This window comes from Brienomyrus brachyistius, chromosome 20, assembly GCF_023856365.1.
Source record: "Brienomyrus brachyistius isolate T26 chromosome 20, BBRACH_0.4, whole genome shotgun sequence".
Lineage (NCBI taxonomy): Eukaryota > Metazoa > Chordata > Actinopteri > Osteoglossiformes > Mormyridae > Brienomyrus > Brienomyrus brachyistius.
In genome coordinates, this window is record NC_064552.1 from 10263629 (window position 1) to 10283523 (window position 19895).

The window sequence follows — 19895 nt, forward strand, 5'->3', positions numbered from 1 at the left end:
AGATGTTTTTTTTTTTTTTTTTTTGGTTTCTATTTCAGTTAATCTTTCTGGGCATCAGGCAACTCTTGTAATAAATCATGTTACTGAAATTAAGCAATGTGCCTGTACAACGTATAATATGTGCGAGAAACCAAGTTTACCGAAAGATTTTATAAGATAAAACCAGCAAGCATAATGCATAATCTAGTTTACGCGATATGCGCCCCTGTGTAGGACAAGGCGGTGTAGAAAATTAATGAAAAGGCATATCGTGCACATCTAACTGAAAACGCAACGTTCCCGAAAACCACGTGAGATTCACGATATAAAAGCGGAGCCTGCAAACAAACAGGAGCGCGACCCCAATGAAGGTACCGGCCCATGCAGCCTATAAGAACTGGATCAGGTTACACCGGCCCTACGTCAGCCTCTGGATCACATGGTGTTTGCTGCTATTTCAGGCATTAAGTCTTGGGTCAAAAGTTTTTATTATTTTTTTTCTTGGCTTTTTTCCCCCCCGTGCTTTGGAAAACACGCTGGATGCCGGCTGCGATTCGCGCTCCCGTTGCGCTCCATCATAAAGTGACCGAGCCTCTTGGAGGAGGGATAACTATCTCTAATTGGCTTCGGCGGATGACCGTCGGCTCCCACGGGTGTGAGGATCAGCACTGGGCGCACCAACGCCGGCTGCTTTAAACGTTATTCCCGGGTTCACCTCCTCTGTCTATTCAGCAGTAAGTAGAGCCCCAGCACAGCGCCCATCTGTGCGGGCTCTTCGACTCGTAAAAGCGGGAGGCTCCTGGATCTCCAACGTCGCCAGTTCGCCCGTGATCCGGCTTGGGGGGGCGAGGAAAAGTTTGAGCTGAAACTCAATGAAAATGAGTGATCTACAGGGAGAATTCACCAAGCTCCTTGTGCTGAAGGATGAGAGGATAATGGACATGGAGAGACGCCTCGCCGAGAAAGAAGAGGAGATCCATGAACTGAAAAGAAAGCTGCACAAATGTCAGTCGGTGCTGCCGAGCGCTCAGATCATCGGACCCAGGACCAGACGAGCGCAAGGAATTTCGGCGGAACCACAGACATATAGGTCATTCCAAGATCTAACCAGCCAAGCCTTTCGGAAACACGCTAAGTCTGACAGGTAAATCATTTCTTCAGCTTAAACATCCGGCAGTAAATGTATGACTGATATAGACCGAGTGTTTTGGGGGGTAGCAACATTAAGATTTTAATGCATATTTCTTAACATGCATCTGGGCAAAGAGACACTAACGTGGCATAAAAAGTACTTTCCGACTTCCACGTTCAGACTTTTTGAAATGTCACCGGCTTGCACTTTCGCTCAGAATTGCTACAGGGGGTTCGAGAGGGGAAAAATAACACGAGGCACTGGAGTTTAATTGATCGTATCCATTATTGAATTCCCGGGGGAAATTGAGTACAGGAAGTACAAGGCTTTATTGGCTCTTAGTGGAAGGATGCTGAGAGCCGAAATGCATGTTTAGGGATATTTAATACACCATTAGAAAACGCTCGTGTGCCCACATGTTTCCATCGCTTTCTTTGCACTCTGTCTCCTGTCTTGTTTTCAAAGCGCCTATGGATGTTTATTTTTTTTTGCCAATCTGTAATACCGGCGTGTCAGAAAGTCTCATTAAAACTATAGAAAATCAACCTTCATAGACAACTCTCATTGCCTGCATTGATATCGTAGAATGTTACCATAGCGATGGGAAGTATTACATCAAAATGAGCTGATTATGTATTTCTCCGGTGTCTTAATGCACTAATAAAATCACCATAATCATGATGAAATTGTTTCACTGTAAGTACATTTTGTGTAGATTCCTGTTTACCCGCTTGGGTGAAAATAAGGAGTCAGGTTAATTTATTTCATATGGGAAAATGTGTTCTGCACATAAATAGTAACGACTATGTCTTTACTGCTTTTTCAATGTGCTTTGGCCAGGATGGACATAAATAAGATCTGCCGTCATTGTCTTTCTGTAGTTAAATTTTGACTATATATGGTGTTCAGGTATAAATAAACACAGACGATGCGCGATAATCCAGGCGATGAGACGAAGTACAGGCTTTAAGCTTGATTAGCAACATTTATCGCCGATCACTTTAGATCATTTCAAACCGGTCAGGGACCGTGCATGTTAAAAGGCACCTTTTATTGTAAAGACATATACTTTTAACAGTCAGTTAACTAATATCCTCGCCGCTTTATTACCATAAACAAGTAATGACCGACAACCTGCCTTCTTAGCAGAGGGAGGTTGCAGGTTTAAATTAGTATAAACAAGTATAATGTTAACACAGACATAAATTTAAGACCCACTGCTCTGCTATATGACAACACTTAGTATTTCCAGGGATTAGATAATTACTGCTTAAAAGAGTTTGGGCCAATTGTTCTTATTATATTCATTGTACCTTTAACATTGAAAGTTGTAATTAATAAGTATTTCATTTTTATTCAGCGGAATAATAACGACTTTGTCAATAAGTGACTCTTTGGACATGAGCAAGGTAACGCTTAACGCAGAAAGTGAAGGACATCTGACCGCTGTAGGTAATCAGTCATCCATTTTACTGTAGGGCATAATTAATATTTGGTGTTTTAAACAGCTTCTCGAGTCTGGCAGTTCAAAGTAAATGCTTTTACATTCATTAACTGTTTCATGTTTGCAACCTGAAGATCAAGAATGTTTTTTTTCCCGAATTTTTTCCAAATCTTTGATATTTTCTTATAAACTGTTGTTTTTCAACAAAACAAACACTTAAGGCATGTTTATAACCAAGATATGATAAATATTCTGTTAATGAACAGAACCCCCATAATTATGCATTAGTTGAAACAGTTACACATCCCCGAACTGCAAAACAACGATCGATCCATTCATATTGTAACCACAAGATGGCAGAAAAACTCTCTTCTCCTCTTCTTCAGGTTCGTGTAACTGAATAGATTGAATCTTGAAACTTTATCGGTTATATTTCAGACACATTAATATACGAAGTATTTGAATCGTCTATTGCAAATGTGGAAAGGTAAATTCTCACTCTGACAAGAGATTCGTGAAATTATGTTTTTATATTTGTTATTTATAATTAAATAAATAAGTATGCAAGTACAATCTGAATAAAGATTATGCCATTAATCTATGCACTATGAAGGAAAACATTAGCCGCGACGATTATGGCTTTTTTGGTAAAAGGTGTTTTTAAAATGATGCAGATCTCGCAAATATTCATTCACCTTGCTCACTGTTTTTCAGTGAATATTAGTAGCCTTCATTTCAAGAGTGGATTCACACAGAAAGAAATGGTGATGAGGCTAGGCATGTAACACCAATATTATATAATAATGTGTAACTGTTTTAATGTTTGTACTTTTGTAATAATATTACTTCATATTATCTTTATTTTATGCTGTAACCTCATGCCACCAATTACACATAATAAAAATCAGATTACAAATTTCTGTTAATTTAAACAGATGTTATTCAATTATTTGTAAAACTCAATATTCTCCAGAAAAAAAAGATTAGTATAAAACTTGTCTTGCGCAAAAAACATCGTCTCATTCATTGCCTTCCTTTTGTCAAAGCAAAAAAACAAACAAACAGTGTTTCTTCATCACCTTGTGTCCCGGGGCAATGAAATAAACCCGATTATAGAAAGTTTATCAAATTGTTCCCCGAGGCCCCGGTAAGAACCTACTCTTCCATACGGCCCAGGAATGGAAAGTCTGAAAGAAGTGATGGTTATGTCTTTGTGTATGGTGAAAGCTGGAAGGCTGGTCTGGGTTTAGCACATTTATGAAAAAGTGCTTTAATAATCTTTTCTCCAAAGTGCTTTCCAGATGAGTAGTTATTCGTGGTGTCTGTTATGTAGATACCAGTGTAATTTAGTAGTATTTTAAGAAGTCATTTCCTTTGAGAGTCCAATAGTGTGCAATCATGGTAAACTTACTGCTGTACACACACACACACACACACACACACACACACACACACAGAGTGAGAGAGAGAATCAAAATTAAATAGAAGTTCCAGGCAGGTTAAATGTGAAACTGTTATTAAACAAACGGCAAAATGTTATATGAAATCATTTCTTCCTTCAAGCTCAGCTTTCAGCGTGAAAGTGGTCTGCAGAAGGTACTTTTTTTCAGAACATATTTTTCTGTGCTTTAGAGAGAGAAAAAAGTAGAAATAAACTTAAAGGCGATTGTTGCAGTGCCCCTGGAGATGACAGACGAATCGAGCAAAGGGGACTCGGCACTGTCCAAGCCCGCGTGAAAGACAACCAGAAGGGATTTGGGCAGACAATGTGTCGGGCCCTCCTGTTTCTCCCAACAAAATAACTCATAATTGGCAAGCTTCTTCAAGCGCACTTCAGAATGGAAAGTGCATGATCTTGATCAGGGAGATAAAAGGCCTGCAGTGCCCCTTCCTGTTGTACAGAACCGGGACCCAGTGAGGGATCAGGTCTTGCATTAGCATCCTTTCTACGGTCCACATGTTCACTTTGATCTGGATTGCTGCTGACTCTCTACTATATTGGCACCATCTCATCAGACCTCCTTTAATTGAACTGAGCTGAATGTCTGAAACGGGAATGAAAATCAATTGCACTTTATGAAAGAAGGCTCAGTTATCGTTGGTTTGTGTCAGACATAGCCGTCTGTATTACCTTTTTTTTTTGCTCGTTATCGGATATATAATTTTTTCTGATTAAATGTATTGTTTTTGGGTAGGACAACAGCCATGATTTTTGCTTGATTTCGTTCATTATCATATTTTTCCACAAACTTTTGAACTATCATAAAATTATAGGGTTTAATACAGTACAGGTCACAGACTATTGACCACAAGAGGGCGCTTATGGTCTTTCATGTTTTTTTCGCCTGTTGACGTTCTTATTGGTTTATACAGAAAAGTGTTTGAACCAATAGGCGATTATTCCTTTAAGAAAATACAACAACGGCATATATTTAGGGAAAATATTTATGCAGTTAATTTTAGTACTTTTCATTCATGCATTTTTCCTAGATGAAGGCAAGATGAAAGGGCAAGGGAAAATAATGAATGAATGTTGAAGTAATTCTGTATCCTTTAATCTACCCTTTTCCCTAAAACAAAATCAAATTATAAATTATTCACAATTTTTCATGTTATAGAACCACTTTAGATAAAAAACTGAAAAGATGTACATATACATATCAGCCATGTGCATATATAAAAGATGTACATATATATGTACACACACACACACCTTTGCATTACAAGTCTATAATAAATTATAATCGTGATGAACAGCATATGTTTTGCCATATGCATTATGGTTTATTTCCGGTAAAGAAGAAAGAACCTGGATGAGATGAGTGAGATACTTTGGGATGCATCTGAACTTACTGAAGCCCTGAACCACTAGTGCTTCACTGTGAAGCTGAGCAAATGCAGGCAAGACAGAACATACACACCGACAGGACTGTGGTATTTTGCAGGTATTTTGTAGCAAAACTAAGGCCATGACATTTTGCAGAGAGCCCCTACACGGGAAGAGATGCAGGTCTGAGTTGTTGATCTGTTGTCCCTGAAACACTCAAGGGTCTTGCCTAACAGCAGTGTGAAGTCAGAAATGGTGTGTGGAAAAGCTAAGGGATCAGGTACACATAACAATAGCTCAGTAATTACTGAACTGGGGGACGAGAGGGACGTTAGTAGAACAGCAGTCTGATCCCTTCTTAGGTGACCCAGACCTAGCTGACTGCGGTGCTGTGCACTGGTGCACAATATACAGTATCCTGCAGATCTAGTAAGACTGGCCAAAAAGATAAGCGACTCAGCTGCCAGACGAGGGGATTTGTGACATTATAGCTGCGCTAGCTATGGATGGAGAGAAGATCAGAATCATCTTCTGATAAGGAGTCGTCTTGGGGAACGTCGGAGTGTCTTAGAGCAGTGACACTGTGCTGTGCTGGATCAAAGGCTGGTCAGGCTGAGATGAAGATAGGGATGCGAGCAATGTGCTGATGGAGAGAGGAAATGGCATGGCAGACAGCATGAAAATGTAAGCCTGCAATCAAGGCAAGAGAAAAGTGCATGTGAATGTCTGGGGTGGAAGGGTTGCCATTTCAAATCCCATGGCCAGCAGAGGAGACATGTCACCTTTGGACCACTGAGCAAAGGCCTCAATCCCAAACCTGCTCCAGGGGTGTTAGACTAATGACTGACCCTGTGCTCTGATCATGAAGCTAAGTTCTCACCTCCATAGGATGGAATGCATGAACGCTAAAGAATTCCTGCCAGATTAGATATTCATCATATTTGATGAAGATACAGGGAATATAATATGCAGATATGAACAATGTGGATGCTATGCCTTATACATAGTTGGTCATACTCGAAAGAACATTATGAAAGTGACATATTGGAAGAAATGGAGTATCTGAAAAACATTCCATAAACGTTGCTTGGAAAGGCAGCACGTCAAAATGGCAGTATAGCTATGGATTCAAAGTTTGACGATTTCTGTAGGGTTAGGAAAATGTTTCATGCAATTTATCCCAAAGGCTATAACAAGTTGGGTGTGCGGGTATAACATCGGTGTAACCATGACAACTGTGCTTGAACAGCGAACTCTAAAAACAATAGCTATTCTCGAATTTAATGAAAACCTTTAACTTAATCACGTGGCCCTTAATGGCAGCGAACATTCACTGCCGTACCTTTCTGTTGATGCTTCGTCACGTGCACTTACCATATCTCTGTATTGTGAGTTGTCGGTCTTGTAAATGAAAAATGTAAATTCGGGCCAAATGTTCAGAACGCCAGCCAAGTCATTTATTAGGAATTGTTGTTTAATGGGATGGAAAATGTGAGAAAGGCAAACATCCAGGTTGGCTGGAAAAACTACGTCATCCACTTCGTGCTCTCTTTACGTCTGTTTGACAATCCGGTAGATCGCATCACCTCCAATAAAACATACAACTAAATTGTTCAATGTTTTTAATGTTGTAAATGCATGTTTTCATAATTTAGATCTTTTAAATACAATTACATTCGATCAGAGTCAATCCACAATTTTTGGTTTGATTAACCGGAAAGTTATGTGAATTCAAGCAATTTCTTCAATTCACATTGAACAAAACTGACAGTATTGAGCACAACAGATGAATGTCTTTTGTCATTTCAGTTTATAATCCAAAATTTGTTTATCTCAAGTAATAGGTAGCTTGGAAAGGTAAACAGCTTACCTAAAAGAGGCTATTCCGTAACTATTCATCAAACTCACATAAGAATTATTTGCTTAATAGTTGTCCATATATATATTACGAATAATCAAAATGTACAGAATCGATTACATATTAAAACAAAAACCCAGGAAATATTTCAGCCCCACTTGTTGATTCGTTTTTGGTGTACGGCTAGCATCGCGTTTATTTGAAAGCGAAATTAAATAAATTAAAGAGAAGCATGTAGAAATTTGGACAAATGCAGACAGGTTTCCCTTGAAAATAATGAAGGTAGTGGGTCCCATGGTGCCTGAATGACACGGCTTTGCGCCGACTGAGCCCCCCTTCTCATTACGGTGTGTGTAATGCCTTATTGGTTGACCATAATAGCGGGGAGCGCCTCGGACTTCATACTTTCCTGCCCAATGCAACGCGCTTCGGCATTTTTCTAGCGCCTCGCAGACTGTTCGCGCTGCAACAGATCGAGTACTTCTGGGCGACAGTTATTCGTCTGTTAAACTTCAGCCTTTTTGCGCTTCAGTGCCTGACATGCCCACCTATGCCGCCCACCCCCTTTTTAAGCTAGGATACGCTTTTTAAACTAATGCAGTAGCCACCGATCATCCTTAAATGACGTTAACACGCAAAGTTAACGGTGCCGATTTCCCGGGGAATCGAATATAAACCGACAGCGTTCCGTCCATTTTTTGGGTGCTGGAAAGGAAAAGAAGACTATCCTGGATACTTGGCAAACTTTGTAGCGTCAGTGGAAGTCTCGTCCTTTGAGAAGCATGGGCACATTGCGCGATCTCCAGTACGCTTTACAGGAGAAAATCGAGGAATTGAGACAGCGAGACGCTCTCATAGATGAACTGGAACTGGAGCTGGATCAGAAAGACGAGTTGATCCAGAAGCTGCAGAATGAGCTGGATAAATATCGCTCGGTGATCAGACCGGCGACCCAACAGGTCCACAAGCAGAGCGTCCTCCAGGAACATCAGAGGACCAAGAGGCAGGCTATCTCAGCTGAGCCCACCGCCTTCGACATACAGGATCTCAGCCACGTTACCCTTCCTTTCTACCCAAAGAGCTCACAGTAGGTTTTGCGATTCCTTTTAAAGTCGTTATGCATTGCGATCGTCCCCGTTTTTAGTTTCATTAAAAACAATGTCGTGGGAATAAGCGTACGTGCATAAACGCCTCGCTAGTGAGTCTTACTTAACTTATCGCATCTTGAATAGCCGGAAGGTATTTCAGACCCACATTTTAATATCAAATAGTTTTCAATTGTAATTACCTACAATCAGGCGTAATTCATGCCTTAGCTATTCATAGTCATATGATATAAAACGACACACACAATCCTTTCACCGAATGTGCTCCAAAAAGTTATTAAAGTTATATATATAGTCGCATCGTTTTCAGTTAATTTAATTCTAATACAACTAAATGAAACAACTCCTGGCATCTTGAACCTGCCTGTCGTTACCTGTATCCGACATTTTCTTTTTAATGCTGCATATTCATAGTAGTACTGGCATTTTATAACATTTTAAAATATTTTAAATGAGGGTTTTTTTTTTTTTTGGGGGGGGGGGGGTGGCCATGGTGTATGTAGGTATTGTTCAGGAAATGACAGGTAAACATCATGTCAGTTTTGGGCTCAGTATGCAAAGCTCCATGTGACAGAATGATCTGTTATAGATCCGTTTAAACAACTGTGCATGAATATTAATATTCTGACAACGTGAGTCATGTATTCTTCTTCTCCAGCGTGTCGGCACTCGAGCCTCAGACCAGTTACACGTTATGGTAATTGTTATTTTCTGGATCAGCGGGTGCTGGTGGTGTGTGACTCACCTCACAGGGACGAGGTGAAGGCAGCCGATTGCTTTCCCACTTGTTGCTCTCGCTTTGTTGCTGTCTATTGAGATCATGGTGCCTTGTATACGGGGGGTGGGGGGTGGTATAAGGAGCCCAATATTCATTCATCATTAATCACGTGTGTAAAGCAGTCGACTTGCGCATTTATTGGCCATTTGATATTTGACTTGCGGAGACCGCGGGGTGAGAATAAAAAATTCAACAAAGGCCAGGTTAATTGGGGTTTTCTCCCCCAGTCATGATAAACAAATGTTTCGCGTATGCTCCAAAGCAGGGGGATAGCAGTGTGACAAAGGCAGTTTTTTATTACGTGTACTGACTGTGCCTGACATTTGACTTTCCACCGCATCTTTTTTTTCCATTTCATTCCACCTCCTCGGATGCTGATTAACGTTCCCAAAACATTTACATAATCTAAATATAAACGTACGCATAGCAGTGTAAGCACGACCAAGAATGGAGTCCAACGAGCACAGATAAGGACATTTTTGTCGGCAGCTGGTATACAAAGCTGAGACAAGCGTGTTGGGGATGGAAAGTAAGCATATGTGGCGTGTTGTTTGGAGCAGAAAAGAAACTCGTCCTCCTTCCACCAGATATTTGCTGTTTTTTTTTAAATACGCGCACCTTTTCAGTTTTATTCCGCAGTCCCAGTGCATCCTTGATTCCTTTCATCAAGGGTGGCTTCCGTAGTAAAATATCAAGGCGGAGCCTATTCACTGTCCGTGCCCAACAAATACAGTGTTTAAATAAACCTTGCATATCACTCGATTTAATCCAGCTGCCTTGGTTTACAGTCATTATTATATTATATTAACGGAGTGGTTTATATGTTCACTTGTTTATTTATATGTTATTTCCCTTTGATGTAACTAATGGTCAGTGTAGAGGGACGCCAGGGAAGTGAGAGGACGACAGTGAATTCAGTGAGCAAAGTCGCGTGCCTCACAAATTATCTTCAGCACATATATTATTATATATATATTATAAATATTATTATATGCCAGTACTGATGCGAGAAGCGCACGTTTCTCAAGCAGAAGCCTTCAGACCGGCCTTTCTGGAATTCATTAGCTTCAGGGGGTGAAAAGTTAAACAGTTGGCTTCTCGTAGGCATTTGTGATGACCAAATTTGCTTGGGGCGTATTGTTTTGTAAGAATCTAAATCATTCTTGCTCCAGTGGGACATTTTCTCTTTTTTTGCCTATAAACAGCAGAGTGTGTTTGCATTCACAGCTTTTGTTTACCCTTATAGCACTACTTGCAACGCTGGAAAATGGTCAAACATATTTCTATTCATGTTTCTTTACAGCACTTCACATTGGCCTGGGGGCACAGTTCCAAGATTTTGGTCGGGCACTTTTTTTATTTCTCTAAAAGTCATCCACAGGGCTTGTAAGCGTGGATCAGCTCAGACAGTTTGCTAGAAGGTTCTGGAATGTCTCCCTGTTGTTACATCCTGCCCACCCCATCCACCTGACCCTCCTGTCTCCTCCCCAGCGTGACCCTAACAAGCCGTGCCTGTTACTCATTTATTTTTCCTCATTCCTAATTTTCCTGTTAATGACTCCCAGCTGCCTCTTGTTCGCTCCCTCGATAGTCTCGTATGTACGTGCTTCCCAGTCCTATTTTCCCCAGTCCAGTCATTGACATCGTACCTTCCTATTGCTTGTGCCCATCCTAATTTCTAGTCCTCCCATCTGATCACTCCCAGTCCTGTTATCTTACCATCCCTGTTCATTTAGTTCAATAAAACCCTTTTCTGTTTTGCCAACACTCCTGCCCTCCAGTCTTTTGTCCCTCAAGCCATGATACCTGTGAATTGCTGACTCAATACTTAGGAGTATTTAAGAAGGAATGGCAGCTTCAACAGGATCCATCTCCTTTTATTGCCAGTGCTTTACCGATATCTCACGGATACCTGCCCCAGTGACATGATGATTACATTGGGGTTAGATTGCTTATTGTCTCAGAGTGCACAGCCTGACTGATCGATGATCGCTGCACTATAGGCTTTTTAATAATGTCGCCGTGGACCATATCCATTGGGTCCCTTCTTAAAGGAGCATATTTTGTCCTTTTAAGGGAAAATGCCCGTGTTTACCTCTCAGGCTTGACAGGCAAAAAATCTTCTTTTAAAAAAGGATGGGGGGAATGGGATACAAATTGTAAAAAGTGAAGCTTTTATGAGGCTAGGAGGTGATGTCTGCAGGCAGGCCTAATGTCGTACCATAAACACAACTGGAGCTGGTTGCCTCTGTGGTCGGATGCTGTTTTGCCATGTTCCAGTGAATGTCTCTCCCCAGTCTGGGCAAGCAACACGTGGTCGTTTCTCAGAAATGCCTTCCAGACTGTTCCGCAAGTAAAAAGCCAGTCGTACGTTTTCAGTTTGCCTGATCAAAGGTCTGAAACTGCATCTTGCGTTGGCGTCAATCAGCAAAGTCGGCTTCTGTACAGCTACTTATCTGCTAGGTCACCCCACCAATGATTTTTGATATCTAATAAAAAAAAAAAGAGTCCAGTGACCTGCATATTTTTTTTCCCCCGAATGTCCTTGTTGCTTTTTCAAGTGGCAATAGTTTTAATCAATTTCCCACAAACTATATTGATTGGTAGGCTGCATTCTCTTGTAACCTTTCCTTGATTGGATGACCTGTTGGGTACATAAGGTTCATTGTGGTCTGGAAGAGGATGATGCTTGTTTCACTCGCTTCCTTGTTGCCATGGTGATGTAAACACCATTCCTGAGGCACACAGGAATGCGGCTATTCGGCCTAGTGTCTCCCGGTGGTATATATTTTTTCCTCTCAATGTCAATGCAGTTATTAATAACATTCAGTAATTGATAAAAAAAAAACAAAAAAAATGTATTGATTGGCATGATTGGTTCCTCTGTAGATCTCACTGCAGGGGTGTCTGGTAATTTCTGAGACAATAACAGTATTATACTCAGTTAAAGTCCCATTAAGCTTGTTGGAAATTAGTCTTTTGCGGTGTTGATAAGGGAAGTCCTTTTTATTGTACCTGTTTGCATTTGCATCGCAATGGGACGTATCTGTATATCTGTCCATTTCAGCTGAGAATCATGGGATTGATGCCTCATGTTAGCTGCTGCATGCAGATTTTATTCCCAGGACCAAATCACAAGGGGATTCTATGTAGGGATGTATTAACAGCTACAGTATATACATGGTATTTTGCGCAGTGGTTGCTGAGGGATGTTGTAAAGGTGATTGTTTCTTTGTTTTTAGATCTAAGACTAATCTAAATCTGAGAGCTATTGTCTTGCAAGTAAATAGACACGAATAATAGAAATAATTACTGCTTATTAAGTATTTTCCTTCAAGCTTTTACCTATCTGTATATGTGATGAGCTACGTTTAAATGTGTGCACGCAGTTCAGATGTTGGAGTGACCCCTCCCCAAACACGTTTTCTTTTATTACTTGTATAACAATACATTTTTACATTTGTGGGAAAATAGAACAAAACACATGATAAAGTATGTCAGCATAGCTGCTCTGCTCTAGAGATGAACTGTGGCCCCATTCCAGTGTGGAAAATGCCCCCCCCCCCACTGACATTCATTTTGAGTGGAATATCCCACTTAAGACCCAGCTGTAGAACGGAGCTCTCTGTTCTCCTCTCTCTCCCAGTCCAAGCTAAATAAAGAATGGGAACATCCATATTTCCTCATTCCCTTGTTTCTACTCCCTGTGGCAGAATATACATAAAACTTCACAGTGCGGTATCAGGGATATCCTGTAGGTCTTTGTAGCCTTACCTGGAAAACTTAGTTTCCACTGAAGATGAGTATCTGCCCAAAGAACATCTATCTATCTATCTATCTATCTATCTATCTATCTATCTATCTATCTATCTATCTATCTATCTATCTATCTATCTATCTATCTATCTATGTGCCTGCCTGTCTGTCTGCCTGTCTGTCTGCCTGCCTGTCTGTCTGTCTGTCTGCCTGTCTGTCTGACTGTCTGTCTGTCTGACTGTCTGTCTGCCTGTCTGTCTGTCTGCCTGCCTGTCTGTCTGTCTGTCTGCCTGTCTGTCTGACTGTCTGTCTGTCTGACTGTCTGTCTGCCTGTCTGTCTGTCTGTCTGCCTGTCTGTCTGCCTGTCTATCTATGTGGGTGGTGAATGGCTCAGTGGGTTTTGTATCGGTGCCTGAGATCGCATCACCAGTTCGAGTCCCGGCCCTGGCAGTATAGTCACACGTCCATGGGCCCTTCAGGAAGGTCCTGAACCCCCAGCTCCGGTGGTGCCGCATGTTGGCTGACCCTGCGCCGTGACCCCCCAGGATGGGACAGGCAAAGAGAAGAATTCCAGTGTTCTTGTGCAAATGGCAAATAAAAGAATTATTAGGATTGTTATTATTATTATTATTATTATTATTATTGTTCAAGGCTGTGAACAAAGAACGACTACGTGTGGAAAAAGTCTGCTTTCATTGCTTGACTGCTTACCAAATAAATGATGGCCTACAGTATTGTAAAACATTGCCATTATCATTTGTCTTCCAGTTCTCCCCAAAAGCCATATGACCACAAAGATCTGCATTAGCTGTAAGGGAAATTACTACATGAATGGTAAAATTTACACACCATCAATTACAATGTGTTTATCTTAGGGATAAAGTCGTCTACTTGCTGAGAAAAATCATGCTTAATCGTGTATCTATAGCTTACATGTGATAACTTTAGCTGTCTCCATGGTAACTGTCCCACAATGATTTTTTGATTTATGCACATCTGCTGGTAGATGCCGCTTGAAGAAAAACAAATATTTCTGGTTGTCACTGGAAAGGTTCTTTTTATTAGCATTTTTTTTCTGTTCACTTAAGAATTTCGAACAATATCTACCACATAGTCTATACAAAACAAACCGATTCATGTTTTTATCACTGTGAGGAAACAAGGTTTATCAGATAGTTTTAGATGATATTTTTTTAGTATTATTCGATGACTGTACGATATATAAAAATTAAAATGATTTTATAATCAGAAACTTGGAGTCTCTCTCACCTCCCAGCTGTGACTTTTCATGTTTTTTTTTCTTTTATAAGTGTGTTAGTTCTCCTCGGTCTTTTAATTAAATTGTATTTTTATTCATATTTAATTCGATTCAGCCTCCAGCAATGTGTCACGTGTTTCAAGAGGCATCTGCGCCGCTCGCACACAAGCGGTATCAAGATAAGCTCGGACAGCTTCGCGGCTGTATGGCGACGTAAGCGCGTTAAGAACGGATGGGCGGCGCACGGCGGGGGGATGCTTGTCTCTCCGAGAACGATGTGGGCAAACATACGCGATTCCCCCCGAGACGGTGGTGGCTGCCGCTCTCCTGCGTTTACTTGTGCGGATGCTGTGAGGCTACCCAGAGCTGAGGGATGTGTCAGGAGATAGACTGCAGGACCTGCTAATAGACTTTTTTTGGTCAACTGGACTCCTCCTAAAGTAATCTGTCGTGAAATATATAAACTAGGTCAGTTTAAAAAAAGAAATTAATTTTAAAAGTTTCAGTCTCACCAAACTTTTTGTCAATGGCGTTGAACTTCTGGTCTGTCATATTCAGACCAGATAAGGAAGAATATATATATATATACAATATATTTAAGTACTGGGATACTTCTCCATATCATTGAATTCAGGTGTTCCAGTCACTTCCATAGCCACAAGTGTATAAAATCAAGCACCTCAGCATGCAGATTGCTTATACAGACATATATATATATATAAATTTATATATAAATATATATTATAAATTTGATACTTCAAGATACTACTTTTCCACCCATTATTTTTTAAACACTTGTTCTGTTTATCATTTCACAATATTTAAACAAGGACGTGAAGATTCCTATTCTCCCTTCTGCAAGCTGGACCTTTTCCCCGAATCATTTCAGGTTATGAGCTTTTGCTGAAGGTTAACATAACAGGAGCTTCCTGGAACTCGCCTTGGCACTCTTCACTATGTCTAACACACTATGGCAGTTGTTGCCCTCGCCAATAATCCCAGATGTACTTTGAGGCATTTGCGAGTGTCAGTTAGTCAGTAGGGTTGTGGTTGCGTGGTCAGGTGCCTCCTACCCAGGTCACCCAGGTTAGCCTGCCTGTTCACAAAGGCTTTTGCTCTTGCGTTTTATTTCACGTTGGACTTGTATTGTTAGGTCGAAATAACCTTAAATCCCCTGCTTAAAATCCCTCTTTCCTCCCTGAATGGTATACATGTATCCAATGTATTTAAGCACTTATCTATTTAAATGATTGTTGAAGAAAACTGTGTCGCAGTTCGGTTGTGAGGATTAAACACTGGAGTCCCAGGGATAAATAAGCTCAGAAATACTGCAGCTTCCTGTCAGTTCACGACACAGGAGTTTGCTTTTTTTCGGCGAAAATCAGACAAGCCTCGTTCAGAGTCATCATTCATGTGTCTTCATCAGCCAGTGGGGCTGTTAATGCCCTGTGTCGCTATAATCGGGCCGTTCTCTAATCTCTGATGGGCTTCAGTATCCCCTGCATTACCGCTGGGTTTCAGAACTGCAGATGTTCCACTTTAGGCCACTGTGTCGCTAAGGAAACATCTCTTTTCATGTTGGAATATAGCCATTATGCCATTTCTCAAACGACTCAAGTGCAGCTTTTTATATTATAGATGGAACCGAATAATTGTAAAAAAAGTCAAGTAGAGCTTCATATTGGCTGGCTGAACCTTTGGTCGTTTATGTATGTGCCAGTGAAGCATCACTGCAATGGGCTTTCCAGTGAAAGCAGCTTACTCTATCCGGCTCCCCCAAATTGCAAATGGCTTTTGCAAAGATAAGATGTACAGACAATGCAGAGAAACAACTGTAATTTTTTTTTTCTCCGTAAACTCTCATGTATTGTAGGTTTCGGTCTGTTTTGTAGATTTCATTCCGTGTAAATTCTATTAAAAGCTGTCATGAGGGATTGTTCTGAGGAAGAGGCACCATTGTTCAGTTGACTCTCCCGCAGTTACCCAAGTATTACTGATAATCAGAATATGCTTGCATGTAATACATATATTTCCAACATAAGAATAACTTGAACCCTTAATAAAAACCAGCAGTTATCACTGTATTGTAAATCAACAAGGCAAAGAGTGATTCCAAAGTTTTATTTGCGTTTTTGGGGATCTCATATACGTCTATGTCGTGTTCTTCATATGCGAATTTTAACACAATGAGAACATCTATAAGTGGTTGGAAGATTGGTGGACTTTTGACCATGACCGGGATAAGCCATTAAAAGATGCATGGATAGATGGACAAGACCAACTAAAAAGATGTAGAATATATAGATATAGAAATGTATAGAAGCACTGCTTTCTGTGTTCCCTGAATGTCCTTACTGTTGCACTTGAATCGTCTTGTTAAGTTCTTGCTTTTGTTTGGAAGATGCTGTGCACCTCCTGCTCCAATGCTGCTTACACTTGTAGCTGGACATGCATTGTAAGCTCAGCCTTACTGCTTTTACGTCTAGTCGACTCCTCGACGACATGTGTGTTTGTAATGTGCTGTTTGTCGCTTTGGACAAAAGCATCAGCTAAATGAAAGTAAATGAGAAATGTAAATGTAAACAGGCCATGCTGCTCTCGTAATCGTAAATGCATACCAGGCCGTTAGTAAGTGAGAAGATTCGTAGTTTAATAGTGACATATTAAGGAGAATACACAGCATGTAATGATTGAGGTTGGCGGCATGGTGGTGCAGTGGTTAGCACTGTTGCCTCACACCTCTGGGACTCAGGTTCGAGTCTCCGCCTGGTTTACATGTGTGTGGAGTTTGCATGTTCTCCCCATGTCGTCGTGGGGTTTCCTCCGGGTACTCCGGTTTCCCCCCACAGTCCAAAGACGTGCTGAGGCTAAATTGCACGTAGGAGTGCATGTGTGAGTGAATGGTGTGTGAGTGTGCCCTGTGATGGGCTGGCCCCCCATCCTGGGTTGTTCCCTGCCTCGTGCCCATTGCTTCCGGGATAGGCTCCGGACCCCCCCGCGACCCAGTAGGATAAGCAGTTTGGAAAATGGATGGATGGTAATGATTAAAGGAATACACCACGCTATGCTCTAAATGACCTTTTCATTACTCATTTTACAGGTCTAAGGACTTAATCAAGGAAGCTATTCTGGACAATGACTTCATGAAGAACCTTGAGCTTTCGCAGATCCAGGAAATTGTGGATTGCATGTATCCGGTTGAATATGGCAAAGACAGCTGCATCATCAAGGAGGGCGACGTGGGATCTTTGGTGTACGTCATGGAAGGTGTGTATGGCTCAACCTCATCATTGCTTTTGAAACGTGACATGTAGGTGTTACTGTTATTGCGGATGCATTTTACTTCTGCACACCTATATTTTTGGAACTTTGGATGAAACTGCACTAATAGTATTGTAAGAAAACGAAGACATTACTTCTCTGCACCGTGGTGCTAGCATACGCGCTAAAGCAGAAGTGCAGCTCGGTCAAGCTTGCCGCTAAAGCTCTGAATAAGGAAAGTGTCCGTAGCATTTAAAAATGATCAGTTAATGCGATAGCTGTAAATTTCTAAGGTTAATAATTTATATAGGTATTTAAAATATGGGTATGGCAAACAAGAGCTTTAAAACGAATGTAGGGATGCGGTGGGTCATTTGCTATGTTTTGGCGTGTGTATTTTGGATCAGTAAGGAGGGACTTGTGTTCCTATGATGAAGCATAATGAATGTTTCCAGAATATGTTGTAAAACGTCTTCTGACACATTTTTCCATTTGAAAATGAGTAATTTAAATGTCGCGGCTTTGTGGGGGGCTTGTACAAAGGGAACCCCTTTCCCCGCGATCACAGAAAGACAAGGACAGGCACAGAGCTGCGGCCTGTGCAGCAGCTGTGCTATAGCAAACAGAGAAGCTTATGTATTTCCCGAGTGTGTGATTCACCGCGAGGCACGGTTGGCCAAATTGCTGGTTTGAAGTTAAGAAGTCAAGTCTAGTGGCCTTTATTGTCATACTGTTTACATGCAGGCATACAGTACCATGAAATAGCCTTCCAACTGAGCCATGGTGCAACATACAACAGTAGTGACAGGGAAGGGCGTTTCATAATATTTAACAAAACACAGGAGTTTGCAAATATAGGGGGGCTGGGCAGAAGAACTTATATACAGAAGTGGATAATTCAGGTCCGGAAAGTAAAAATCCAGACCAGGATTTAGTTTCAACCAAGCAGTTGAGCATAAAGAATCACAGTCACAGATACTCAACTTGGTTGGATGAAACAATATCCTGGTCTGGATTTTTACATTCTGGTTCTGAACTATCCACCACTATTTGTATACACTGTGAATATATAAAAAGAAGTAAGATGTACTGGGGTGGAACAAATACAGCCACTGTATGCCACTGTATACTATAGATGGTATGACGGTAAAGTCCACTTGACTTATATGATTTACGCAGCACAGACAGGAATGTGTATAGCCTTAGAAGTATTTTGGAAATGTGTGACATTCTTGGTTGCATTCAGTAGTGGTCAATGCCAGCCATGCCTGAGATGGACGTACACTTTGTCTCTGAAAGACAATAATGTCCAGTGGAGAATAGAGCTGAACATTCCAGCTTATCTGTACCATGAAGAGCATTCAGTATCTTTTGGACATTATCTCCAGGTAGCGCAAATATCCTTTACAGAACTCGATTAACTGTTAAAACATCCATTGTATTATTCAATGAATTTGTGGTAAACAATGTTGAGCAATTTTCGTTTTCTTTGCAAGCAGCATTGTATTCCGCCATAGATTACATGCTGTTTTATTATGAACAGTGACACTAGCAATGCAGCGCAGGAAATTTCCACTCCCTTGATTAGATTGTAAGACTCTTTCACAGTTGAATTGAATGTCACAATTCAAAGGCGTTTGCTGACAGGAGGAACACTGGGGCTAAATGAGGATGTCCTCAAAGCTGCATCTGGACAGGAGGCTGCCCATGAGCCTGGTACAGGTAATGGAGCGGAACGTGTTAGGATGACGCGGCTGTGATTTTCACAGCATGGGCTGGTTGCTCAATGGGCAACCACTGGTTAAACGCTGAGGTTTGCAGGACTGTGGGAGTCAGGGAACTGGCACCCTTTGGCTTGCCTCAGTGCGTGTGTAATTCTTCAGCTCCGCATTTCTTGTAACAAAACATTAATCATCAGCGGGTGTTTAATGATCATCAAAGGAGCAAGTTTCCTTTTTTTATAGAAACACTGGATGGTTCTCACTTGACCAAAGAAAAAAATAATCACACAGTTGCACACACAAATCAAACACACTTAAAGAATACAGTAATGTTGACACCTTATTGTCTGAGATTGTCCTGGCTCTCCTACTAGGCTTGCATCGACCTCACTTGGCTTACGTTGAGATTCCTCAGCTTGGCAGCATCACGGCTGTGTCCCAAGCAGCCGATTCAGTCAATGTAAGACACACAGTCTTATCTTAGCATATTCATCATAGCAGTTGAATGGGGGATTTTAGAATGATGGGGTTTGCGGAGACCCCATGGGGGTAAGTAAGGAAATCGTTTGATCTGTAATGGAAGGAAAATTGAATCTTATGGATGTATTTCACTTGAGAGATGGATTTCTCTTTGGCACTGATTTCTTCTGCTGGCACTTGGGCATAGCATTCCTGCCTCCAAGGGAAGTCCTGCTTCCAGACCTGGAAGGAGTGAGTTATCGTTTACAGGCACAAAGTAGCAATACTTGTAGTAGCTAACAGAAGCTAAAATGTG

At 41.1% G+C, this 19895-nt stretch overlaps 1 protein-coding gene across 2 annotated transcripts in view; it reads left to right on the forward strand.

Moving 5' to 3' along the window:
- Window positions 1–346: 346 nt before the first annotated feature.
- prkg1b (protein kinase cGMP-dependent 1b) overlaps window positions 347–19895 on the forward strand; it is a 105856-nt gene continuing 86307 nt past the window's right edge. Inside the window, exons 1-2 of one of the 2 annotated variants that reach the window (XM_048987484.1) lie at window positions 347–1123; window positions 17239–17405. In XM_048987484.1, the coding sequence (XP_048843441.1) occupies window positions 852–1123; window positions 17239–17405 (439 nt within the window). In that variant the 5' untranslated portion in view covers window positions 347–851. Of the gene's footprint in view, window positions 1124–7638; window positions 8328–17238; window positions 17406–19895 lie in introns of those variants that run through there. The other variant, XM_048987483.1, reaches the window with a different exon arrangement.